At 51.7% G+C, this 16,769-nt stretch overlaps 1 protein-coding gene across 2 annotated transcripts in view; it reads left to right on the top strand.

The window, feature by feature from the left end:
* Positions 1 to 11,952, top strand: part of DNAAF5 (dynein axonemal assembly factor 5) — a 53,301-nt gene extending 41,349 nt beyond the window's left edge. Inside the window, exons 10-13 of one of the 2 annotated variants that reach the window (XM_021935577.2) lie at positions 452 to 602; positions 1,400 to 1,556; positions 6,109 to 6,300; positions 11,015 to 11,952. In XM_021935577.2, the coding sequence (XP_021791269.2) occupies positions 452 to 602; positions 1,400 to 1,556; positions 6,109 to 6,300; positions 11,015 to 11,151 (637 nt within the window). In that variant the 3' untranslated portion in view covers positions 11,152 to 11,952. The other variant, XM_021935578.2, reaches the window with a different exon arrangement.
* Positions 11,953 to 16,769: the final 4,817 nt, after the last annotated feature.

Raw genomic sequence — 16,769 nt, 5'->3', positions numbered from 1 at the left:
AGCCACAGCGACTGTCCTTGCTGGACGGAGGGTTATGTAGCTGGAGAGACAGCCTATTTCTGGGGGAGGGATGCAGACGGGAAGAGGCTCACTGGGTGCTGCCAACACCACCACGGCTGCCCTTGCCCAGGCGCCACTCAAGCCTCCTTTTGGAGCTAGGAGTGGGAGAGGCTAAAAGTGCACCCTCAGCCCAGGGCCTCTGGCTCTCTTTCTCTGGCCGCAGGAGAGGCCAGCTGCACAGGCACCGCTGTCTCCCGGGTGGGGTTGGGTCTGCAGGAACCTCCCACTTCACAATGAGAAGCAGCTCCTGAGAGGAGGAGGGGCCTCGTGTTTTGGGGTCGAGTTCGTTTTCCTGTTTGGCTCGCCCTCAGCCCCATTCATCCCCAGACTGAAACGTTCCTTCCGAGTGCCTGTCCAGCCTCCTCATCTGCCGTCTCTGCTCCGGTTCCAGGCAGTTTCCCAGCTACCTCGAGACAGTGACGAAGGACATCCTGGCCCCCAATCTGCAGTGGCACGCGGGGAGGACAGCCGCGGCCATCCGCACGGCTGCCGTGTCCTGCCTCTGGGCGCTCACCAGCAGCGAGGTCCTGTCGGCAAAGCAGGTACGGGGCTCCCTGCGTGCTCAGTGGACAGTGGCCGGGGACTGCACGGGCTTCCCGGCGCCCGGCGGGACTCCCACAGCAGGAACGTGGGGAGGCAGCCGCTGCACCTCCACCTAGGGCCTGTACCCCCGAAGGCTCTCCCCACACTGGCCGCAGCAGGGTGGGAGCCAGCAGCGGGGCCGCGGTTCAGACAGCGGGCGAGAGAGCGGGAGCCCGGCCGTGGGCCCGGCCAGCCCCGTGTGCTGCGGGTTTCGCTGCCCTGGATGAGGGTGGGGTTTCTCGGGTTTGCGGCCCGACGCTGGCTACAAGACCAGGAGTCGAGTCCCGGGATCCAGGCTAGAGGACAGGCCGGGGCTTTCCACGTCTTTTCTGTGAACACTTCCCGCTGGGACCAGGCGTCAGAAAACAGACGCTGATGCCCGCCCCGTCCTGGCCACCGCCCAGCGGGAAGATGCTGCCCCTGTGCCCGCGTGACGTGAGCGCCACCTCCTGGTACACACAGGGTGGTGCGGTTGGTGCTCCAGCTGCAAGCCCCACATCAGTGGGGTCCAGGCGAGCCATTACCCTGGTGCAGGGTTAGTGCCTCACCCAGGAGTTGTAAACAGTGTACATGTTTTTTAAAAATCAAGTAAGCAAGTTAAAAATTGGTCAGAATCTAAATTTTACAATCAAGATTCAAGCGTACTACTTAGGTAAAGCTTTCAAGCCCCATAAGTCCTTCCAGGCAGGAGTGCACGGATGGTGAGCCCCCCCCCAGGACAGATATGAGTCACGTCGTGTGTGTTTGCCGATTGCAGATACAGGACGTGCAGGAAACACTGATGCCTCAGGTCCTGACCACCCTGGAGGAGGATTCACAGATGACACGACTGATTTCGTGCCGTATTATCAACACGTTCTTAAAAACCTCGGGCAGCATGACGGATCCAGAGAAACTCATCAAGATTTATCCTGGTAGGACATTTCTGTTGTTCACAGCCTATGTAGTTACACTCAGCCCTCCGTATCCCTGGGTTCCGTTTGCATCCATGGAGTCAGCCAACCTCAGATCAAAAGTATCTGGGGCAGGGTGCAGTGGCTCACACCTGTAATTCCAGCACTTTAGGCAGGAGGATTGCTTGAGCCCAGGAATTTGAGAGCATCCTGGGCAACATAGTGAGACCCCATCTCAACAAAAAATTTAAAAATTAGCCAGGACTGGTGGCACACACCTGTAGTCCCAGCTACTCGGGAGGCAGAGGCAGGAGGATCGCTTGAGCCCAGCCTGGGCAACAGACCAAGACCCTGTCTTTAAAAGTAGATATATGTGTGTGCGTGTGTGTATATATATATGGAGAGAGAAAGAGATATATATGGCTATATATATACATGTTTGTACATTAACACGTACAAACACAAATTTGTATGTATATTTGCATATATAAATATGTATGTATTGGGGGCAGAATTCCACAATTCCAAAAAGCAAAGCTTGAGTGTGTTGAGCACCGAGTACAACGTTGAACCCACGTGAAGGAAGCGTCGCATGGACACTGCATTTGGCATTAAAACAACGTTGAACCCGCGTGAAGGACAATGTGGGACATTGTATTTGGCATTAAACGTAATCTAGAGATGATTGAAGGTGTGCAGGAAGATGTATGTGGGTTGTGTGCAAATACTATGCCTTTTTTTTTTATCAGAGACTTGAGCATTTGAGGATTTTATCAGAGACTTGAGCATTTGAGGATTTTGGTATCCTGGAGGGAGTGGATTCTTGGAACCAAACTCCACAGATACCAAGGGACTACTGTATTTAAGTTTGACAGTGGTTTGTTTTATAGAAAAAAGTAGAAAATGTGGCTGGGCGTGGTGGCTCACGCCTGTAATCCCAGCACTTTGGGAGGCTGAGGCAGGCAGATCACGAGGTCAGGAGTTCAAACCATCCTGGCCAAAATGGTGAAACCCCATCTCTACTAAAAATAAAATATTAGCTGAACGTGGTGGCGGGCACCTGTAGTCCCAGCTACTTGGGAGGCTGAGGCAGGAGAATCACTTGAACTCAGGAGGCAGAGGTTGCAGTGAGCTGAGATTGTATCATTGCACTCCAGCCTGGGTGACAGAGCCAGACTCCATCTCAAAAAAAAAAAAAAAGTAGAAAATGCTTCTCTTTGACTTCTGTTCAAGTTGGTACTATGAGAACAAACAGCAGTGACATGAAATACCACAAATTAAATGGCATAGCAAGAAGCAAGGCAGAGGTCTCCAAACCAGCACTGGGTGGGGGTGACAAGGCTCAGTTTCCACGTGGCCGGGAGTGGAGTCCTTAAGGGTTGCAGGGTCCCCCTAAGCAGTGCCCTCAGGGTGGGGTGGCTGGAGCTGCCTGTGGGAAGACGGGGCCGGGCCACCCTGCAGCCCGGTGGGGCCAGGGGCACAGCCTCAGTGTCACCGCCTCTTGGAGCCCAAACCCCAGACCAACCCCAGGCGAGAGTGAGCACTGGGGAGGGGAATGGGGTGATCGACTCGAAGCTCCCGAAAAGCAGCAGCACTGAACAGAGTCATGAATTCAGAGAGCCCCTCACTCAGGGCAGCCTGCACACAAACCCCTCAGGACAGGGTCCCCACCACCCAGGCCATGGGCCAGTACCTGTCCGGGTCCTGTTAGGAACCAGGCTGCACAGCAGGAGGTGAGAAGTGGGCGAGTGAAGCTTCATCTGTGTTTACAGCTGCTCCCCATTGCGCACGTTACCACCTGAGCTCTGCCTCCCGTCAGATCAGCAGCGGCATCAGATTCTCATAGGAGCCCAAATCCTATTGTGAACTGTGCATGTGAGGGACTGAGGTTGACGATCCTTATGAAACTCTAATGCCTGATGATCTGTCACTGTTTCCCATTGTCCCCAGATGGGACAGTCTAGTTGCAAGAAAACAAGCTCAGGCTCCCACTGACTCTGCATGATGATGAGTTGTAGAATTATCTCATTATGTTACAATGTAGTCATCATAGAAATAACGTGTACAATAAACGTAACATACATGAATCATCCCGAAACCATCCCATCCCCGGTCCGTGGAAAATTGTCTTCCACAAAACCAGGCCCTGGTGCCAAAAAAGTTGGGGACCACTGCCTCATAACACCAGAGACCCGGCGCTAAGGGCGGCCTCGCACCCAGCCCGGGAAGGAAGCGCTAATAATAGAACCACCTCAAAGTTACCTTTTGTGAAGTGTGTTTAAGATCCTCAGAAAGCTGAAAGAGTAACATCCACTAAAAACAAGTTGAGAAACAAGACAAGCAGGAATAAAGAACAGACGGAAACGGGAACGATCACTGGGAAGTCCAGAGCGACAGGGATGGCGTGCTGGCGCTACTTTCAGGAAAGGAGTTACCCAGCGAGGGAGGAAGGGGGATGGGGTGGGCGGGAAGCAGCCACTCTGGCTTTCCTGATTATCTCTAGTTTGTGTGATTATCTATACTTTGTGTATTTATGCCAGAAATGTTTAGCAGTTTTTAAAAGATGGTTCCTACTAATTCCTGGAAATGAACGGAGACATCAGAACTTCACACTCTGTGCTTTGGGTCAACTCTAGACTGAATGTGGCTGAAAACAGAGTTAGTGAAGCGAAAGCCAGGAATGTGGAGTTCCCTGGATTCACAGTACATACGGCGCTGGGCAGAAAAACTGCCTCCTGCTGAACTCTTGAGGTCCGGGTGCCTTTCTCACTCATTCTTTTCACCTTTGCTTTTCTGTTTTTATTCTTGTAGTAATAAACATCCTGTTCCCGCTGACTCTGGAACAAGTTCAACCCGTGCGATTTGTTGGGAGTTCACTCACTTTTTAAAACAGGAGCCAGCGGAAAGGCTGCACGCATTTGGGTGTCTGAGCGCGTTTGGGCGTCTGGGCTGCAGCCTCCTATGTGGTTATTCTCACTACAAAAGGTTCCTTGAGAGGCTCCTTGCCCATTAGTGCCAGCTCTGGGCTTCCCAGGGTGGAGTGTTGGAGAAATCATGGCCTCCTTGGCGGGGAAGGGAAGGATGTCCTGAGTTGGGAGCACAGGCAACCAGGCCTCCCAGAACAGGCAGACACAAACGCGAACAGCAGACAGGCCAGTGTGAGCCGATTCTGCCTGGCTTAGTCGTGCATGAAAGGAACCCTAAACTGGTACAAAAGTGGACCTGCAGGCCGTCCAGGGAGTGATCATCATAAAAACACAATAGCCAATGCCACTCTGCAATTCCACAGTCGGCCGCGCCAGCAGGAGGCCTTGGAGGATCCTGTCCATGCCCATAGACGTTTGCTAGTGGGCCAACCTTGGGTGACTTGATCATCTGACTCCGTCCTTCCTCCTGAGACACGTGCAGTGAGGGCACCACCATGCAGCAAGGACACCTGCCCTGCAGCTAGATCACCCGCTGTGCAATGAGATCACCCTCTGTGCAGCGAGGGCAGCCGCCGTGCAGTGAGCATACCCGCTGTGCAGGGCTGCTTCAGGGTTTGGCACCATGATGCCTGGATGCTGTCCGCGGCTTCCTCCTTGGTGCCTGTGTTTGGTGACTGGAAGGCCCAGCACCCTCCGCACCTTTCTCCTTGGTCCTGTGTTTGGTGGCTGGAAGGCCCAGCACCCTCAGGGCCCAGCACCCTCAGGGAGGCACCTGGCTATCTCCCAGGAGTTAACCCGCTGGGTCCCACTTGTCTCAAAGCCTGGCTTGGCGCGACGGCCTGAACTTTGGATGTTTTTCATGCCTTTCGTTACACAGGAACCGCTTGCTGAGGGTGGATCATGCCCTCCACATTGCAAAAGCAGCAGAGACCCAGCCCACCCTCGTGTTTGCAGAGGGAAGATGGGCCGCATGCCAGGCGCAGGCAGCCGCCCCTCCGGCGTCGGGAAGACGGGCCTCCGGATGGTTTTGCAACTCGGTCGTCTGCAAATCTCCAAATGATGCACAGAAGGGGGTGCCAGAGATTTTTTTAAGATGATGTGAAAAAAGCATAAATTTGATAAAAATTATATCCATTAATCTTATAAGTTTCTACCCATCAGGAAGGATCATCCTTCTCTTTTCAGCAGCAGAAAACTGACTACAGTAGGGGGTTGTCTGTCAGTGAGTCCTCAGCTCTGGTGGGAGGGCAGGGTCGGAGCTGGGGAGGGCGGCCAGCTCAGGGATCTGAGCATCTGGGAGCAGGAGGTGGAGGCCAGGTGAGCATACAGCTGCGGGGAGATGGAGGCCAGGTGAGCACACAGCTATAGCTACAGCGGGGCTTGGGTCTGCTGCGCCCACAGGGCAGGTTATTGTAGGGGCCACAGCAGGGCCTGGGCCACCTCCACTCTGTTGGCTGGGGTTCAGGGGTCCCAGGGCCCCAGGAGCACCTTGCATGTGGCTCGAGATGCACAGAGTCTCCAGCGAGGTGTGGGTTTCCTAGGACCCCAGGGCAGGTGCCCCACGGGAGTGCAAACTAAACGCCTTTGTGGACATTTAGACATGAAGTATCTGCTCTAGACTCACACACCTCACTCTCTCCTTCCAGAACTCTTAAAACGCCTAGACGATGTTTCTAACGATGTGAGGATGGCAGCCGCCTCCACCTTGGTCACCTGGCTGCAGTGTGTCAAGGGTGCTGACGGAAAGTCCTACTATCAGAGCAGTGTCCAGTACCTGTACCGAGAGCTGCTGGTTCACCTTGACGATCCAGAGAGGGCCATCCAGGATGCGATTTTAGGTGAGACTCCGACGGCTTGGCCTTCGTTCTGATGCCTGCTTTCAGCACCTGCCACGGGCCTCTGTAGCTGAGCCGTGTGACCGGCCACAGGGCCCTGGGGCACAGGAGGGGCCTCAGCTCCAGCCTGGCACACACTTGAGTTCTTGGCAACCCCTGAGAGCAGCTGTCTTTGTGGTGATAGCCGCTGACATTTCCTCTAACAGAAATCAAAATTGAAAGCATTCTAGAATATTTGTTAATTGTTTAAAATAAAGTAAGCCCAGTATATATTGACACAGATGACTTGTGTTTTTGAAAAGTATTTTCCGAAACAAAATCATCTGCAAGAACAATTTTTGGAAATGTCTTAAACGTGTAGCTTGATGGAAGACAATGGACTTGCACATCTTCCATACAGTCAGTCAGTCATGATGTGTATGGCTCTGGTTGAAATACGTGGAAAATAAGCTGACCTCGCCTGTGGCTTCAGGTATAGTTGGACAAGAGAAGAGTATTTTAGTAGCCTTTTCAGATAGGCGTGGGCCTTATTCGATACCACGCCAACAGCGACATGGACTGCCCCTTGAAGGTCACTCACAGCGTGGGCCCTGAGGCCACAACCACAGAGCCTTCCATGCTCAGTGTGTTAAAATCCGCTGGTCCATCTCGCACTTGAAATGTAATGATTTGCTTTTTTTTCTTTTTTTTTTTTCTTTTTTTTGTTTTGTTTTTTGTTTTGTGGTGGTGAATATAATGACTTTGCTTTAACATAAAATTTGTATTTTTAATTTTTGTGGGTACACAATAGGTGTCTATAAGGCATGTGTGGTACTGTGATACAGGCATGCAGTGTGTGTAATCACATTGGGGAAATGGGGTCCCCATCACTTCAAACACCCTTTGTGTTACAAATAATTCAGTGATACTTTTCGTTATGTTCAAATGTGTGATAAATTATTGTTGACCATAGTCACGCTGTTGTGCTATCAAATACTAGCTCTTACTCATTCTGTTTTGTACCCATTAACCATTCCCACCTCTCCCCCTGGCCCCATTCCCCTTCCCAGCCTCTGGGAACCATCCTTCTGCTCTATCTCCATGAGTTCAATTACTTTTATTTTTAGCTCCCACAAATGAGAACGTGCGGAATTTGTCCTTCTATGCCTGACTTACTTCAGCTAACATAGCAACCTCCACTTCCCTCCGTGTTGTTACAATGACTGGATCTCATTTCTTTTATGACTGAATAATATTCCACTGCGTGTGCACCACATCGTCCTTCTCCGTTCTTCTGTCCGCGGACAGCCCAGTTGCTTCCAAACCTTGGCTGTGGAGAAGCGGGGCAGTCAGCATGCGCGTGCAGGTCTCCCTCCGCAAGCTGATTTCCTCTCTTTTGGGTATATGCCCAGGAGTGGGATTGCTGGGCCGTATGGGGCTCTATTTTTAGTTTTCTGAGGGCCCTCCAGACTGTTCTCCATAGCAGTACTAATTTACATTCCCACCAACAGCGCGAGAGGGTTCCCTTTCCTCCACATCCTCGCCAGGACTTGTTTCTGCCTGTCTTTTGGATAGAAGCCATTTTAACTGGGGTGAGAGGATGTCTCCCTGTAGTTTTTCTCCGCATTTCTCTGAGGAGCAGTGGTGTCGGGCACCTTTTCAGATGCCTGTTTGTCATTTCCATGCTAACCTGTGAGAAATGTCTATTCAGGTCTTTCACCCATTTTTAATTGGATTATTAGATTTTCTCCTGTTGAGCCTGAGCTCCTCATATATTCCAGTGATTAATCCTTGTCAGGCGGCAGTTCGCAGATGCGGTCTCCCGTCCCGTACCCGCGGGCTGCCCCTTCACTCGCTCATTGTTGCCTTTGCTCTGAGGAAGCTTTGGGCCTGAGTGTGCTGGCTTTGCCTTTTGACCTCATTTGGGAAATACTACGTGGACCTTGCGGCTGCGTCCCATTTCCTGGCGTGGCTACGTCCTGTTACGCAATGTCGGATCTTCCTGGCGTGGCCACGTCCCGTTACGTGATGTCGGATCTTCCGGGCGTGGCTATGTCCTGTTACGCGATGTCGATCTTCCTGGCGTGGCCACGTCCCATTACGCAATGCCGGATCTTCCTGGTATGGCCACTTCCCACTTCCTGGCGTGGCTACGTCCTCTTACGCAATGTCGGATCTTCCTGGCGTGGCCACGTCCCATTACGCGATGCCGGATCTTCCTGGTGTGGTCACTTCCCACTTCCTGGCGTGGCTACGTCCCCTTACGCAATGTCGGATCTTCCTGGCGTGGCCACGTCTCGTTACGCGATGCCGGATCTTCCTGGTGTGGCCACTTTCCGTTTTCTGGCGTGGCTACGTCCCGTCAGGCATGGTCAGAAACTCGGACCATCACGGCGTGGCTACGTCCAGTCCTGCGGCCTCAGAAATTTGGATCTTCCTGACGTGACTGCGTCTTGTTATGCGACGTCAGAAACTCTCCTGAGTCGGCACCAGTCTCAGAAGAATCCAGCCTTATGGCGGCAGGGACAAGCTTTGGATAATTCTGATTTTTTGTGTGAAAGCTTGACTTGTATCCTGGGCCACAAACCCTGTCGGTTGTCCTGGCAGTGAGGGACTCACGCCGTGTTGTGACCGATCCGTGTCCGCACAGCTAGCGTGGGTGCACTGCCCGTCCGTTCGCCATTCTTCCTAGGAAAAGCAGCTCGGCTACACGACCCTGGTCCTCAGTGTGAAGTGGGGCACCTGGTGCCCACTTGCGGGTGGAAACCGTGTGTGTGAGGGTGAGTGTGGCGGGGGGTGCAGGCCTCAGCTGCTCCCGCACCTGCGCAGGTGTGAGTACGGTGACAGGCAGGCCGGGCGTGCTCTGCGTGTGACCACGAACCTGGCTTTGACTCACCCCCTGAAGGGTCCTGGGGACCCCGAGGGCCTTGGAGCACATGTTGGGAGTCCCTGCCTTGAGTCATGGAATCAGGTTGTCAACCAGTGAGGGAGCCCCAGAGCCCATGGACCCGTGGCACGGCCCGTGGTGCGGGTCATGGAACGAAACTGCAAATTGGAGTCCAATTGGAAATTGTTTAAAAGGAGGACAGCAGCCCATGTGCAGGCCTCACTGGGAGAGCCCGTCCTGCCAGATCCACCCCGCATTCCCAGATCCCCACACTCCCTGGCAAATCCCAGCACTGCCTACTCCCTCCCGGCTCTCCTGCCTTGCACTGTGCACCATCAGCCCGAGTTCTGAGCTTCCCCCACCCGCAGCCTCAGTCTCACTCACCTTCAGGACCTTGCTCTAGACCAAGAAGACCGGTGTGCCTGTGCACCAGCTCAGCCTGCAGCCCGGCCCTCTCACCTCCTCAGGACTGCGCAGGGCACCTCCCTTCCCCACTGCGTGGTCCAGGCCATTCTTTCTCCTGTGTTTAAAAAAACGAACCACAGATGCCCTGGACGCCACCCCCTACCTCCCCCACCGTGCATCCGCCTGGCACCAGGCTCCCTGGAAGCAGCCCACGCTACCCCTCCTCGCGGCCCGGGGCCCGTGGCAGGCATCCGCAGCCATCCACCTGCCTGCACCTCCGAGCAGCGCCAGGCACAGCTGGCGGCCACGCACCCTCCGCTGCTGCGGGATGCTCCTGCTCAGCCTCCTGGTCTTTCCTTCGCCCATGTGGGCCTCCTCACTGCTCTTCTGCTGTGTCTGCACTGCTGCCTCAGAGCTCTTCTCCTGGCCTCCAGACCACACTCCACGCCATCCTCCACACCACCCTGCCCTCAGCTCCACACATGAGTGCAGCTGCCTGGTGCCGAACCCTGGGCTGCTACCCCCCTCCCTGACTCTGCCTGCCAGTTCCCCCCACCCTCAGTGGCTCAGTGGCCATCTGTCCTCAAGACTGAAGGCAGAGACCTTGGGGTCCTGGACCCTCTCCTAGACTCCCAGCAGAATCTGATAGGCTCCCCACCCACTGCAGCAACCTCCCCATCCCCTTCCTGCCTCAGCTAGACATGCCCGACCCCTGCTGGCCTCACCCCTGCAGCTCCCACTGCCCCCATCACACACACCACCACGAGCCCCAACACATCTGCCTTCCTGGTTTTCATCATCGGCCACTGCTTCGCGATGAACCCTCCATAAGCGTGGGCTCACTTCCGGCTGTGTCCGTGGTGCCTGGCCCGTGGCAGGTTTGCAGTCACTGCAGCAGGTGAATTGGCATCAGCAAGTTGGATAAGAAAGTCATCTATTTTTCCGAGCCTGTTTATTTGCTCCTGCGAGACCTGTTTCTGAGGCCAAAAATGCCACCTGAAGACACTGCAGGACATCATTTCATTTCATGGTCTACCAACAACTGTCAGGAGGCAATTTTAAGTTATTTGTATCCACGTTGTGACTGCCATACACCCACCCAGCAGCATCAGGCTCCTCATATTCATGTAGTGACCGCCGTGCAGCGTCAGGTCACTTGTCTCCACGTCGTGACTCAGGTCATTCGTATCCACGTTATGACTGCCATGCACGTGGCCAGCAGCATCAGGTCGCTTGTATCCACATTATGACTGCTGGGCACCCATCCAGCGGGATCAGGTCATTCGTATCCACATTGTGACTGCTGTGTACCCACCCCACAATGTCAGGTCATTTGAAAATGCTTTTACGGATGCCTGGCCTTTAATACGAAGCTGATTTGCACGAGAAGTAAGATTGGTTTCATGTTTATTTCTGGCATGTTCACAGTGTTTTGCTGTTTTACAGAGGTCCTCAAAGAGGGCAGTGAGCTGTTCCCAGATCTCCTGGTGAGGGAGACGGAGGCCGTCATCCACAAGCACCGCTCGGCCACCTACTGCGAGCAGCTCCTGCAGCATGTGCAGGCCGTGCCAGCCACGCAGTGACCACGCCAGCACGAGCCACAGCACACCCGCATCCCCACCTGAGCCGGAGTTTGTGGCCTTCAAATCGCAGAAACAAGGTACCTCTGTGCCAGCAGTGAGACTGTGACAGCAAGAACGTACTCCTCGGGACACCTGCCCGCTCTTCCCCTGGAATAACAGCTTCTGAGTGGATTCTGCATTTTATGTGATTTGTTCCGTTCAGCGAGCGGTCTCCCAAACGTCTACAGCTGATGTGAAATTAAAAGTAAATCACAGCTGCTCATCATCTTAGTTTTTATGCCTCACATGTGCAGCTGGGTGCGTGGATCATCAGTTCCATCCTGCTTAGATGCCCACCAAGAAAGTTTTTATCTATTTAACAAAAAAGAAAAAAGCCAAAGTGATTATAAAGAAATGAAATCTCTTTTTGGGTTCTGTCTTCCGAAATTTAATATCTCCGTGAACAGACTAAAAGGAATTTGGAATCTTAACAACTTATCGAATTTCTCCTGTTTTAAATATACTGGGACTTTAAAGGTTATATATCCAGTCGCCGTATATTTTAAGTCAGTAATGCTGAAAGTGTTGAAAACAGAATATTTCATCAGATGTAATTTTGGTTGCCCCTATAGGTAGCAAGAAAGTAAAATCGTATTTCCCTCTCGCACATTCTACACCCAAGTGCCTAAAAGATCTCATTGTAAGTGGGTATTGTTACCGTAAGCCATTGTGTTCACACAAGGGGGAAATGCTGTATATATTTTTCAACAAATATTAACATTTATACTTTCATGTTTGAAAATTTAATTAAAAATATTTGTTATAATGATTGTGTATGCCTGACTTTGTGGGTTGGTAACTAACTGACATGTCAGGCAGGGATCCCAGCCTCCAGAATTCTAGGGTTCCTCTGAGGGATGTCCTAGTGCCCCCTCTGGACACCAGGGGGCAGGAGCTCCCAACATATTAAGGCAACACCCCGGTAAGGAGGGCCCCATAGGACTCACCTGGAGAGGGGCTGGGGCGTCAGGGTAGGGGCAGGCCAGCCTTGGGGGTGTCTGGGTAGGGGGAGGTCAACCTTGGGGAGTGTCTAGGTTGGTCGGGGGAGGTCAGCCTTGGGGATAGCTGGAGTGTCTGGGTTGGGAGGTCAGCATGTGTGGCTGAGCCTGCCCCATGGACTCACATCCCTTCCCTAGACACCCTCGCCGCCCTCTGGTCCCCTTCAGAGTTGCGCCATCATGCCTGCTCCCTGCGCCAGCTTCTGTAACTGGTGGCCACAGGGATTCAGGGGCCCTCAGGGGTGGTCCTCCACCTCTCCCTTGTGTGCCCTTTGACCTCTGTGGCTCCTGCCATGTCCTTGAAGGGCCCTTGAGAGCCCCTGGGTTGGTGGTCCTCAGTGGCAAGGGAGCCAGTGGCAGCAGCCTCACCTGGAAGCTTGTTAGAAATGCATATTTCAGGGCCTCAGGCCAGACCTACTGAGGCAGAGACGGGTGGGCTGCCGTCGGCCCTGCAAGTGATTCTGAGGCTGCGGACTGGGAGGTCCCCCACCTGTGCACCATGCAGCTCCCATCCAGCTCCCATCCAGCACGAGCCTCCGTCGTCTTTGTCACAAGAACCAGAAATGAATGGCAGGGAGCTTGCCCGAGAGGACACACATGTGAGGGGCCCCTCGACCCCTCGGACGCAGGTGCACCAGCCCCTGGGCCATCCCCCTCGGACGCAGGTGCACCAGCCCCTGGGCCGTCCCTCGCCCTGCATGCTGGGACCACAGCATAGGAAGAGACATCAGGCCGGGCGCGGTGGCTCACGCCTGTAATCCCAGCACTTTGGAAGGCCGAGGCGGGCGGATCACAAGGTCAGGAGATCGAGACCATGGTGAAACCCCGTCTCTACTAAAAATAGAAAAAATTAGCCGGGCGCAGTGGCGGGCGCCTGTAGTCCCAGCTACTCGGGAGGCTGAGGCCGGAGAATGGCGTGAACCCGGGAGGCGGAGCTTGCAGTGAGCCGAGATTGCGCCACTGCACTCCAGCCTGGGCGACAGAGCGAGACTCCGTCTCAAAAAAAAAAAAAAAAAAAAAAAAGGAAGAGACATCAGCATTCGCCGATCCATCTCTACACATCTGTAAAGGGAGCTCCCAGGGACCTGGCACGTCCACAGGTGCGTGTGTTCAGAGAAAGATGGAAACCCAGCCCACAAGGGTTCACAGACACCCAAGAGGCGTTACGTCTCTCTCCACTTAATTCTTTGAAATTTTTATAGACCGGGTGCGGTGGCTCACGTCTGTAAAATCCAGCACTTTAGGATGCTGAGTGGGGAGGATCACTTGAGCCCAGGAGTTCAAGACTAGCCTGGGGAACATAGGGAGACCCCGTCTCTACCAAAAATTTTTAAAATGAGCCGGGCGCGGTGGCTCAAGCCTGTAGTCCCAGCACTTTGGGAGGCCGAGATGGGCGGATCACGAGGTCAGGAGATCGAGACCATCCTGGCTAACATGGTGAAACCCCATCTCTACTAAAAAAAATACAAAAAACTAGCCGGGCGAGGTGGCGGGCGCCTGTAGTCCCAGCTACTCAGGAGGCTGAGGCAGGAGAATGGCGTGAACCCGGGAGGCGGAGCTTGCAGTGAGCTGCGATCCGGCCACTGTACTCCAGCCTGGGCGACAGAAAAATCCATCTCCAAAAAAAAAAAAAAAAAAATTTTTAAATGAGCCGGGCGTGGTGGTGGCTCACGCCTGTAATCCTAGCACTTTGGGAGGCCAAGGGCAGATCTCTTGAGGCCAGAAATTCAAGACTAGACTGGGAAACACTAGGAAACCCAGTCTCTACAAAAAAATTTTAAAAATGAGTTGGGCATGGTGGTGCACACCTATAGTCTTAGCTACTCAGAAGTCTGAGATAGGAGAATCACCCGAGCCTGAGAAATCGAAGCCGTAGTGACCCAAGATTGCACCACTGCACTCTAGCCTGGGCAAGGGGAGTGAGACCTTGTCTCCAAAAAAAAATTTGTAAATCATAGAAATCATACATGAATGGATTAATACAATATGTACTTTTTTTTGTCTTGCTTCTTTCACTCAGCAGTTTTGAGGTCCATCCATGTTGTGGTGTCCATCAATAGTTCATTCCTTTTTGCTACTGCGTAATATTCCATTCTATAGATGAGCCACAGTGTGTTCACCCACTCAGTTGTCGACATGTGTTTGAGCTCTTTCCAGGTTTTGGCTATTACAAATAAAGCTGCTTCGAACATTTGTGTACACACGTCTTTGTATGGATAGGTACTCTCATTTCTCCTGAATAAACAGCTAGTAGAATAGCAGTCATGGTAGATGTATACTAAATTTTTAAGAAACTACCAATCTGTTTTCCAGAGTGGTAGCACAATTTCCACCAGCCCTGTGCAAGAATTCCAGTTCCTCCCGTATTTGCCAATATACTCGCTAATCAGTTTTTAATTTTAGCCATCTTAATAGGTATGTAGTTGTATCTCATTATGGTTTTAATTTGCATTTCTCTAATGTCTAATGATGCTGAGCATCTTTGGTGAAGAGTCTTTTTAAAAAAATACTGACATGGTTTGGCTCAGTGTCCCCACCCAAGTCTCATGTTGAACTGTAATTCCCAGTGTTGGGGGAGGGACCTGGTGGGAGGTGATTGGATCATGGGGGTGGATTTCCCCCTTCTGTTCTCGTAATAGTGAGTTCTTATGAGATCTGGTTGTTTAAAAGTGTGTAGCACCTCCTCCTTTGTCCTCTCTCTCCTGTCGCCATGTGAAGATATGCCTGCTTCCCCTTCACCTTCTGCCATGACTGGAAGTTTCCTGAGGCCTCCCCACCCATGCAGAATTGTGCATCAATTAAACCTCTTTTCTTCATAAGCAAGCCAGTCTCAATTAGTTCTTTATGGCAATGTGAGAATGGACTAATATAAATATCTTGCCCATTTAGACAAAACTGGGTTGTGTTCTTGCTGAATATTGAGCATTCTTCATATATTCTGGTACAAGTCCTTTATCTCATATCTATATATCTATCTATCTATATATATATATGCTTTTCAAATATTTTCTCTCATTCTATAGCTTGTTTTTTCATTCTTTTAACAACACTTTTTGAAGAAGATAAGCTTTTTAATTTGAATGAAGTCTGATTTATCAATTTCTTTTTTAATGGATTGTGTTTTTGGTATTGTATCTAAGAAATCTTTGCCTAACCCAAGGACACAAAGGCTTCAGTTCCTGAAGCTCAAAAAGCTGTTGTCGCCAGGCACAGTGGCTCTGCCTATAATCCCAGCACGTTGGGAGGCCAAGGTCAGAGGGTCGCTTGGGTCCAGCTTGGGAATCATAAGGAAACCCTGTTTCTACAAGAAAAGAAAAAAAAAAAAAAAAACAGGCATGTTGGTGCATACCTGTAATCCCAGCTAGTAGGAAGGTAGAGATGGAGGATCTCCTGGGCCTGGGAGGTTGAGGCTGCAGTGAGCTATGATCACACCACTGCACTCCAACCTGGGCGATCGTGCAAGACCCTATCTCAAACAAACAAACAAAAAGCTGTTGTCATAGGCCAGGCACGGTGGCTCATGCCTGTAATCCCAGCACTTTGGGAAGCCGAGGCTGGTGGATCACTTGAGGTCAGGAGTTCAAGACCAGCCTGGCCAAGATAGTGAAACCACATCTATACTAAAAATACAAAAATTAGCCAGGCGTAGTGGTGGGCACCTGTATCACAGCTACTCAGTAAGCTGAGGTGAGAGAATTGCTTGAACCCAGGAGATGGATGTTACAGTGAGCTGAGATCACCCCACTACACTCCAGCCTGGGTAACAGAGTGAGACTCCATCTCAAAAAAATAAATAAAAATAACTCATCTATTTGTTCTTACCTACACTGCGATTCAAAGGCAACTTCTACTTCCCTTTGTAATCTCCTTTCTGTGACCTAAACGAAGAGCTGAGGTTACTCGAGGGTGGGAGTTGGTTGGTTGAAGAAAAAACACTCACCTTTTTGTAGCCAAAGATAGCCTTCTATATCAGTATGGGATGACCACCAAAACACATTGTTAATTTTAAAAAACAAGGAGCACAGGCCAGGCATGGTGGCTCACGCCTGTAATCCCAGCACTTTGTGAAGCCAACGCAGGTGGATCACGAGGTCAGCAGTTCGAGACCAACCTGGCCAACATAGTGAAACCGTGTCTCTACTAAAAATACAAAAATCAGCTGGGTGTGGTGGTGCACACCTGTAATCCCAGCTACTTGGGAGGCTGAGGCAGGAGAATCGCTTGAACCCGGGAGGCAGAGGTTGTGGTAAGCTGAGATCTTACCACTGCATTCCAGCCTGGGTGATAAAGTGAGACTCCGTAAAAAAAAAAAAAAAAAAAAAAAAAAAAAAAAAAACCAGCACAACCTTGTGAATTGAATGCCCCATCCGTAACAGGAAGCAGAAGGGAGCTGCCTATTTTGGTTATATGCATTAAAAAATTCTGGAGAGGACAAAAGAAACCAGTTAAACAGTGAGGCCTCTAGAGAATGGACCTGAGTGCATTAGGGAGTGGAGTGGGAGTCCAGTGTTTACCTCTTGGTACCATGGAATTTACTCCTCTCAGTACCGTGGAATTTACTTTTAGTGCACGTATTTATTA

The sequence above is a fragment of the Papio anubis genome, chromosome 4, assembly GCF_008728515.1.
Source record: "Papio anubis isolate 15944 chromosome 4, Panubis1.0, whole genome shotgun sequence".
NCBI lineage: Eukaryota > Metazoa > Chordata > Mammalia > Primates > Cercopithecidae > Papio > Papio anubis.
Note: the sequence above shows the minus strand (reverse complement) of the source record. Positions and strands in the feature narration are given on the sequence as shown.